The sequence below is a fragment of the Pocillopora verrucosa genome, chromosome 5, assembly GCF_036669915.1.
Source record: "Pocillopora verrucosa isolate sample1 chromosome 5, ASM3666991v2, whole genome shotgun sequence".
NCBI classification, from domain to species: Eukaryota; Metazoa; Cnidaria; class Anthozoa; order Scleractinia; family Pocilloporidae; genus Pocillopora; species Pocillopora verrucosa.
The window spans coordinates 20,225,289-20,235,288 of record NC_089316.1 but is presented as its reverse complement, the minus strand read 5'-3'; the positions used below and the strand labels follow the sequence as shown (position 1 = coordinate 20,235,288).

The 10,000-nt window shown below is 38.6% G+C and overlaps 1 protein-coding gene and 1 pseudogene across 1 annotated transcript in view; one reads left to right on the top strand and one right to left on the bottom strand.

Moving 5' to 3' along the window:
• Positions 1–1,552, bottom strand: part of LOC136281100 (ATP-dependent DNA helicase pif1-like) — a 2,458-nt pseudogene extending 906 nt beyond the window's left edge.
• Positions 1,553–7,744: 6,192 nt separating this feature from the next.
• The window catches only part of LOC136281306 (putative ankyrin repeat protein RF_0381), a 2,776-nt gene continuing 520 nt past the window's right edge, over positions 7,745–10,000 (top strand). Inside the window, exons 1-2 of the mRNA XM_066167756.1 lie at positions 7,745–9,278; positions 9,723–10,000. The exon at positions 9,723–10,000 is cut by the window's right edge and continues 520 nt beyond it. Coding sequence (XP_066023853.1) covers positions 7,786–9,273 — 1,488 coding nt within the window. The 5' untranslated portion in view covers positions 7,745–7,785 and the 3' untranslated portion in view covers positions 9,274–9,278; positions 9,723–10,000. The remainder of the gene's footprint in view (positions 9,279–9,722) is intronic.

Below are 10,000 nucleotides of genomic sequence, written 5' to 3'. Positions count from 1 at the left end.
TTGCTTTTCTGTTTTTGGCATAGAATAGTAAAGTTGTTTGTCACCTACTGGTGGTAACTAAGCTATGTCACCGACAAGAATGACAGATATTCTGCCAAATGTCATGTCTGTTCGTTTAGTTGCTTGTCTGCAACGACTATCAATCCATCCGAACAAACTCTGGCCAACGAAAGAGTATTCATCTATTATTAAATATTGAACGTTTTCAAGGTTACTTTGCAGTTGTTGCAAAGGTATTCCTTTTAAATCACAATGTCTCTTTGAACCAATAGGTAATTTTTAGCAGTGAATGTAGCGTTACTCCATTGACATTGAATGATGCTTTTCCAGTGTAAGCTAAAACCTTACAATTTTACCTGAAGCAAATTTCTTAAGGAATCAATGAGATAGCTTTTCCCTGTTCCTTCTACACCCATAATAAGAAAGCGTAAGGGACTTTGTTCGCCACTGGCAAAATGATTGAAAATTATATGAAAAGCTTCTTGCTGCATTCTACTAAATGTTGAAGTATCTACGATTCTTGTTTCACAGGAATGGTGAGCACTATTCTTGTTTTTCTCTCTGTTTATCCATGTAGGCATTGCATTTATCTCATCATTTGTGAAATACTGATACACTTGATGCCAATATGCATGTGGTACAGGTGTATATTTCTCACAAGTATCAGTTGTTTGAATAGTCAACTCTGCCATAAGCATCCACTTTTCTCTTTCACTTTTGGTGTTGTAATCTTCTTCAAAAGAATCCTCATTCAAAGGTGTTATGCATATGTAGTTGTTTACATCTTGCATTTTGGTTTCCCAATTAGGGACTAAGGATTTTGCAGTATCAGTTAGCAAGAATTTTTTTTGTGTATGTCTCATCAGCCTGTGGAAGGTTATCCCATGCATCATCCGGTGTATATTGCCAGGGTTTGTATTTAAACAACTGATATTTACAAATGCCAGGAAGACTGCAGTGATTCTTTCAACCAAAACTTGACAAACCGATCAGTTCTTTCCGAAAAGACCCAATCTAACAGATGTGGATTGTTTAAAACATTTTTGTGTCTATCACCTGGAGTCAGTTTTTCAGTGAAACTGTTGCTTAAAAGCTTATGAAATTCTGGCCAGTGATATTCTGCATATAATAAAGTAAAAAATATTGTTGAAGGTCCCTTTTGGCTTATTGTAGCTTTCAAATCTTCTTTTGACTTTTGCCAATAACCAGTGCTACCAGTTATGTTTTTGGCATAATGCATCAGCTTAGACATAAGTGAAGAATAGCTATTGGTTGTAAGCATTTTTTTGAGTTGTTCAACAGTTAGGTGGGCTTCATTTGGATTTTGTTTAAGAAATATACTACCCTGACCAAGAAGTCTGTGTTTTTGGATCATATTGAATGCCCAGTAAGCAAATCGTGGATGTCTTGCAAATCTGTACACCCATTCAACATTGATGTTTTCAGCAAACTTTATCAAATGCTTTACTTTTTCACCCAAGGTTGCATATCGCTTTGTAGCAGTATTAGTTGGATCGCCTGTAACATCAGGGAAAAGAGTGGGAAAAGCCATTGTTGCTAGTAGTTGAATTTTGAACTCGTTTAAAGGTTTGCTTCCCCTATTAGGCCATGCAGTTTTATGGTGTTGTAATAGTTCGTCTTTTATTAGCTGCTTTTGTGGCTTTAAAACAGAAGGATTTAATACAATGCTGCTTAACTCTGTTTCATGATTGAATGGTATTTCATCACTATCAAGTGGACCTCTATCTGGATCTATTTCATCGTCACTGATTTTAGTACAATGAACCTTTTGCAAGTCACTAGGAATTCCTTCAGTTGGAAGGGAAGACAAACAAGTATAATCAATTTTAATGTTTTTGTACACAGGATTGTGGTCAACTAACCACTGCAGAGCCATAGAGCCATTTTGAAAGTCATGGACTCATGAAACCTCTTTATATTAATTGCTGCCTACTCCTGATGGTGAAGTTGTCCATATGTTTTAGCATCAAACAGTGAAAGATATTTATCTTGACTTACCACAGGACACTGTTTTGTTTTTTTTCAATGAATTGTGTTCCTGCTTCACAAGTAGTTTGATTATTAACAATTTTCATTTTACTTCCAGAGTTGTTTTGGTCACTTTTCTTTCTTTTTCTATATTCCTTCATGTAATCTTTGTTCTTAATCCTTTTTCTTAGTTTGTCTGCTTCATTTGTAGGCATTTTTTTTAATGTTGTCCTTTTCCTATAATCCTTCACATACTGTTTGTTTTTTATCCTTTTCCTTAGTTTATCTTCTTCATTTGTAGTCAAGTTTTTTTTAATGTTATTTTTTCTATATTCCTTCATGTACGCTTTTCTCTTGATCCTTTCTCTTAGTTTATCTGCTTCATTTGTAGTCAATTTTTTCTTAAGGTTATTTTTTTTCTATATTCCTTCATATATGCTTTGTTCCTGATCCTTTTTCTTAGTTTATCTGCCTCATTTGTAGTCAATGGTTTCTTAATGTTATTTTTTTTTCTATATTCCTTCATGTATGCTTTGTTCTTGATCCTTTTCCTTAGTTTATCCGTTTCATTTGTAGTCAATTTTTTTATTGTGCTGCCACCTGCACTCATTTTCATTAGTTCTCTCTTCTAATTTACCTATGCCATTTGTAACATCTGATTTTTTGTTTCTGTATTTTTTCAGATGTTTTTGTTGTGTATCCAACTTAAGTCTCTTATCAGCTTCCTTTATTTCTGATTGTGTCCTTTTTTTGTTATTAAACGAATCATCTTGTTTACTTTCTTCCTCAATTTGATATGAAGAAGAGCTCAATTTGCCTGATTTAAAAAACACATTAGGCACCTGAGATTGAGTTCCACCCTGCATGGTTTCATAGCATTTGTCTTTTGGAAATGCTTCAGTTGGGCTATTTTGCTGTAAATCAGTTTCAATTGTGGATGAACACTTTTCAAACACAGCAAAAAACCAACCATTAGGGTAATTATTCAAAAGATCCTGAATTGAAGTGAAACTTCTCACTGACACACACAAATCATCAATATATATCCATTCAGTGTGATTATTTATAGCCACTGTAAAATGATGACTTGCACAGCGTACCATGCCTTTTAGTTCATAACTTTGACCTAACACATCGATGATGTGGGGAAAGTATGCTTTATTGATACAAGTTGAAGCAAGTTCTATGAGTAAACATTTTGGAAGGATAACAAAATGTTGTAGCAATGAAACATTCCCAGAATGCTGTTGACACAGACCACAGAAAAGTGCTTCGCTACTTGGAAGTATTGCCTCAGAAACATAATTGTCAAATAAGCTATGACCCCAGTTTTGGCAAGTAATATAAATAACAAATATACTTGTATTTTTTATGATTGCATTGTTGCACAATGAGCAAACTGACTGATTGCTCTCTTTTACCAAAAAAAGGGATTGCAATTCCTCGGTCATAACTCCAACTGTGCTTAATTTGAATATGTCACTAAATACAGCATCTGCAGACATTGTAGCAAATGAGTTACAATGCTGTCTCAAATAAGCCCAAACAGGTTCTCGAATAAGGGTCATATCCGTCTCCCCATTACAACTTTGTAAATGCACACATGCTTCAAATAACGTTTGAAAAAACTCATTACGTTCAACACGTTGCAAAGAATCTCTAAAAATAGCAAAAGTGAGTTCAAGAAAAGAGTCAACTGCACAAGAAAACCTGCCCGAGTGTGTTAAGCAGTAGTTCATAAAATGTCTTCGATTGTTATTCGTCTCTTGCAACTGTTAATTGGAAGAGGTGGCCGACACTTTTGTTTCCATTTACAATATGCGCTTCCTTATTTGTTATAATGTAAGGATTAAAGCTTACGTGTGAGGCATGGGGAATTCTCCTTTGTAAATATTTTCCTCTATATTTCATAATACGTATTATGTTCTTGTTAAATGAAAAATAATATAAACTTGAGCATCCGTAGGAAAACTTCGTACTAACCCACATTGTAATGATGTAATTTCAGTAAAAATATTGTGAGTACTGCGTACCATAAACACACCATGATTGATAAGTGCGAGAAATATACAAACTGCTTTGATTCCGTTTGCGAATACGCTTGGAGGGGAGTAGTCCGTCAACTCTGCTCAATCGAACTTTCAGTGCAAAGTGAAAGTGAGAGGGAACAAGCTACTTCGATTCATGAACTTTCGATACGCTAGTTCGATTGATGAACAAGCTCGTTCAATTCTCTGGTGAACACGCTGGTTCGATTTCGTGATTGCTGAACTTTCAGTTCGATACGCTGGTTCGATTGATGAACACGCTCGTTCAATTTTGTGGTGAACACGCTGGTTCGATTTCGTGTCTCGAACACTGAATTTGACCACTGGATTTGCTCTAGTTCCAACAGTTTTCCTCAATATTCGAATTAGATGAAGAGTTTTGTAAAGGCACGTTGGCCGATTGAAGTTTCAGTTTGATTGATGAACACGCTGGTTCTAATGATTGCTGAACTCGCTGGTTCAAATCAGTAGCGAACAAGCTGGTTCTATTGATCTCTCTACCACTGTATAACACGCTAGTGGTATTGGTCTCTCGACCACTGTATATTCTGAGCAAAGTGAGAGGAAACAAGCTACTTCGATCGATGAACTTTCAGTTTGATACGCTAGTTCGATTGATGAACACGCTCGTTCAATTCTGTGGTGAACACGCTGGTTCGATTTCGTATCTCAAACAGTGAATTTGAACACTGGATTTGCTCTAGTTTCAACAGTTTTCCTCAATATTCGAATTAGATGAAGAGTTTTGTAAAGGAACGCTGGTCGATTGAAGTTTTAGTTTGATTGATGAACACGCTGGTCCTATTGATTGCTAAACTCGCTGGTTCAAGTCAGTAGCGAACACGCTGGTTCTATTGATCTCTCAACCGCTGTATAACACGCTAGTGCTATTGGCCTCTTGACCACTGTATATTCTGAGCCTATGAAATTCTTTACAATTCAATAACGACCACAACAAAGAAAACACTCACCTTCTACAACAAGATCGAGCTGCTTGCACTTCAAACCAAACGAAGAGACGCTTCCACAAACAAGCTCATCAAACAACCACGCGAAAGTGTCTAGATGTACCGCCTCCTGATTGGTTAAAAACTATAATGTAACATGTCTTTTCATTGGCTTGAATAGTTCCTTTCTTGCAATTGGCTTAAACTGAGACATTCTTACATCTTACACCTTACACTTACACTTTTCAATGCCGATCGAGAATTTTTTCGCATACACCATTCTTCGCGCGGCACTATTCTCTGACGCCTCGCCAGCCGAGCGTCTTCGCTCGGCTGGCTCGTTGGCAATTAAGCCAAGCATTTCCGTGAGGTTGGGATCGGTGCCTTATGAGTGAGGAACTTTTCGTATATTTCTCGTACTATATTCGTTCCTTTTTCTTGACGTATATTTGTGTACCACTTTGTGCGACAATCCAAATGTCTACGAGAGGATCGTTCATCCGTTGCTAATATCTCACCTTCACCGCAGCTGCAATCTTGTTTACAATCTCTTCTCCTTGAACCGATGTTACGAAGCCAGACGCCATTTGGTTGTACGCTTCAAGACTTTGGAATGCTTTAAATTGCTTATTTGCGCAGTAACTTGGCTCCAGAAGTAAACAAGAAGGAAGGTCCGAGACTCCTATTAGGAGCAGACATTCTGAGTTGAACTCAGTGCTCGCTTCGAATGGCTACTGGATCGACACTAACTACATAAATTTTCTTAAAATATTACTCTCGTACGTGGCTTTCTAGGCCATCCGCTGAGTTCAAAAGCACAGGTATCCTTAGAAGTATATTCTCTTGTGATTCTGGATTTTTTTCCACCAGAAATATCCATAAAACAAAGTATTTGAAAGAGGGCACTGTACAGATGGCGATACATTTGCATGAAATTCCACACCTGAAATGAGCACCAGCATGGCGGACGCTTCATTTGCATAAATGTATGACGTCAGCTTCAAACCGAGAATTGCGGAGAATTCATCCTGGAAACCGGGATGAAGTGTTCATATGGCAAAATTTTCCAGCCCGCTTACCGAGATCTCGGTTTTTCCGACCGGGATCTCGGTAAGCCAGGCCACCCTCTCGTATGAACACATCGAAAATTTTACAAAGGATTTAAAGGTAAGGCGAGATCTCGGAAACCGGGCCAGCACGGTCAACCGGGCTCATACGAAGAGGCCCTTAGATTTTGAATGAAGTTTTATTTAATCCATTGCAATCGGCGTTTGCTTCAGTGTTTACGCACCGGAATGGAAACAGTTTCATTTCGCATCGCATGTGGTGATGTTTGATTGTGGAGGGCATCATATTACAACGATGAAAGGTCAGGTTGTAGTTAATGCTGGGACTCTGTGACTGCTGCAAAGTGCTGCAAATACACTAGACAACTCCGAAAAGTTATTCCTACTGTAGTTCAACGCGAAGGAAATGTGTCGGGCTTCTAATAGCTTCCTTAATGAGCAAACGGCTCCTTTAGGAGCCACCAATTTTACCAAAGCCTTGGATTACCGTGTTGACTGACATAAGTTCGGTTATTGCCGTATTGATGTTTTGCCTGATTGCACGCGCCGGCGAGTCTGAAACAAACTTGAACTATATGTATCCTGCAGTTACTTTTTCCCTTCTCTTTTAAGAGTAATTTGGTGAACATCGATCGATGATTTGACAAATATCAAAACGAGAAGCAAATCTGGTTTCCCATAAAAATTTACATGCGGGTCAGAACAAGACGTAGCCGTGACAGGTAACCACACTGTAACACAACACCACTAAAGTAAGGGGTACTTTGAACAAATTCCCCCAGCCGTTGCGACGGATTTTTTTTATAGGAAGTGAGAAATAGCTATTTTGGTAAAAGAATTCCATTGGAAAGTCATAAATCATTTATATATTCCGATTACGCGGTCGTATTCCTAACAGCATATCGGTAAGGTCGGTTCGAACGGTGACTGAAACGAACAAGTTTGTTTGTCGTTGGTAGCCGTGTGTCATATTATTTTAGTGCTATTACATTGTGGCCTATTCTTTAGAACTATTTTTTAAAATAATTTGTTGAATATTTTTTTGGAAATTTTTTCTTAAAACTTAACTAATGAGCAGCACTCAGTAGTTGTAAAACTTCTTTACTGTCTTACGCGTTTCGTCTAATCGTCGTAAACTTATTGAGGGAGTTTTCCAAGTCAAAACTAAACGCCTGTATTTTTAAGTTATAGTTAGAGCCCATTTTAGCTAAAAACCGTGGCCCCAAAAACATTTTTCTCACCTTGTCCACAAAATGTTGGTATGTCCGGCCAAGCCTTTATGGTCATTGGCCCCCGTATAGCTGCTATGGCTTACAAGTGGCACTACATCTTGAACTGTTGAATGTCAAAGAATGCAAACTTGTCTATTATGCTGTAGATTGTTGCTGCTTATAAAAGAATCATAAATTGATTGATTTTTATGTTTTTGTTTTTAATGGACAATCAGACTGAAAGCCTCAAGATTATGATTGAACGCTTTCTCATTGTTTCTGTATGTAAATTTGATACTACATATTTGCATCAATGAATAGTTTAGGTGTAAGTGAAACCACTTTTGCGCTATTTGTCGCCGGAATAATTATACTAGTCAGTCATTCTTATCATTATTATTATTGCTACACATTTTCTTGTTCCCTTATTTTCCTCCTGACGTTGCTAGTTCCAAAATAAAATCTCATGTCCTTTACGTCCTCCTTGGAGTTTGATGCCTTTCTTAGTTTCTTTTCACATTATATGATTTTAGGCGGCACTTCGATGAACAAGGGCAACAAAAAAGGAGACAGTGACATCACTCCTCCTTTTGCATCTTCTGTTGACTTCAGAGACGCAATAGGCGGAACACCGCTAATGGAGGCAGCTTTTTATGGCAAAGTTCAAGTGGTGAAGAGTTTGATTGAGAGAGGAGCGGATCCGTCCCTGACGAACAACAGAGGATGGAATTCATTACATTTTGCCGCAAATGGCGGAGAAACTAATATCATTGATCTTATCCATACTCAGGTACCTAACATTGAGTCAAAAACAGTCGATGGTTACACGCCACTAATGATAGCGGCTTTCCATGGCAAATTACATGCAGTGCAGTGGTTTCTTAAGAAGGGGGCAACTGTAACCCGTGAAGACAACAGCGGAATGAATGCGTTACATTATGCCGCACAGGGCGGAGACACTGATACCATTGATCTTATCCATACTCACTCGCTGAACACTGAGTCAAAAACGAGCCAGGGTCGCACGCCTTTAATGTTGGCGGCTCGGAGTGGTAAATTACAAGCAGTGAAATGGTTTCTTGAGAAGGGGGCTACTGTAAACTGTGATGACAACAACGGACGGAATACGTTACATTTTGCCGCAGAGGGCGGAGACACCGATATCATCGATCTTATCAGTACTAACTTGCGGAACATTGAGTTGAAAACGGGCGAGGGTCACACGCCACTAATGGTGGCTGCTGGGAGTGGCAAATTACAAGCAGTGAACTGGTTTCTTGAGAAGGGGGCAACTGTAGCTTGTGAAGACAACAGAGGATGGAATACATTACATTTTGCCGCATCGAGCGGAGACACTGATATCATTGATCTTATCCATACTCACTTGCCAAACGTTGATTCCAAAACAAACCAGGGTTACACGCCACTAATGGTAGCGGCTTTCAAAGGCAAATTACCTGCGGTGAAATGGTTTCTTGAGAAGGGGGCAACTGTAACCTTGAAAGACAAAGCAGGATGGAATATGTTACATTTTGCCGCACAGGGCGGAGACACTGATATCCTTGATCTTATCCATAATCACGTGCCGAACATTGAGTCAAGGTCCCTCGTTGGTATTACGCCACTAATGGTGGCTGTCGGTAATTGCAAATTGCATGCAGTGAAATGGTTTATTGAGAAGGGAGCAAGTGTAGCCTGTGTTGATGAAAATGGATGTAATATATTACATCATGCAGCAAAAAGTTGTGACCCTGATATAATTCATCGTATACTAACCTACGTGCCGGACATTGAGTCAAAAACAGCTTTTGGTGAAACGCCTCTTATCATCGCTGTTCGTCATGGCAAACTGCAGAGTGTAAAGTATCTCCTTGAGAGGGGAGCCAACCCTTTGGCTAAAGATAACAACGGTCGGGGTTCTTTATATCATGCCTCATCACAAGACGCAGATTTCTTGAACTTGCTGCAAAGTCACGTGGCTAACATTGAGTCAACAACCGGCAATGATTAACTCAGGTTGGTCTGATAAGTTCTACAGCCTTTTCATGTTCGGAAGTTCACCTCTTGAATCTGGGCTTCCTGCTGCGTGTTGGCTGAATGTAACAATTTAGTTATATCAAGCTGATTTATTTCAATCACAGTGCGCCTAAAAGCATTTCTCCCAGAATTTGGTTACCCAGCTTTTGAAAGCTTTCATGAAATCAAAGTTGTACAAGGAACCCTAAGACGAAAGTCGGTCGCATGTGGACAGACTTTGTCAGAGCACGGCTATAAGCTTAAAAAAAAGGAATGATCCGAATGAATGGTGTGTTGCAAGTATTAGTGCTGCACTGCCGGTGGTATGAAACGATATGAACTCAGATATACAGCCTCTTAGTGCAGCGTGTTCTTGTTCAATTGTCGTAGTAATCTTTATTTCTCCTCCTAAAATACTCATTGGTTTTGTCTTTTTGGTTGCAGTTTGCATGGTGTTGTCAATAGTGGCTTGTACCATACAGGAAAAGCTGTCAGTGTTTGAAAATGAACCCGCTCTGATAACAGCCTTAAGTGTATGTCTGCACAATATTGCCGGTGTTTTTATTTTTATCTAGTTGTACGTTTTTAAAATTGATATGATTTTGAACATATTTTATAAGTAAAAGGGTGTTCTTTTTTACCAGAACACACTAATTTCAGAGATAGAGGTGTGGGTGTCTGCAATTGAATTTGTATTTCTTTTTATCGTCAAGTAACTGCGA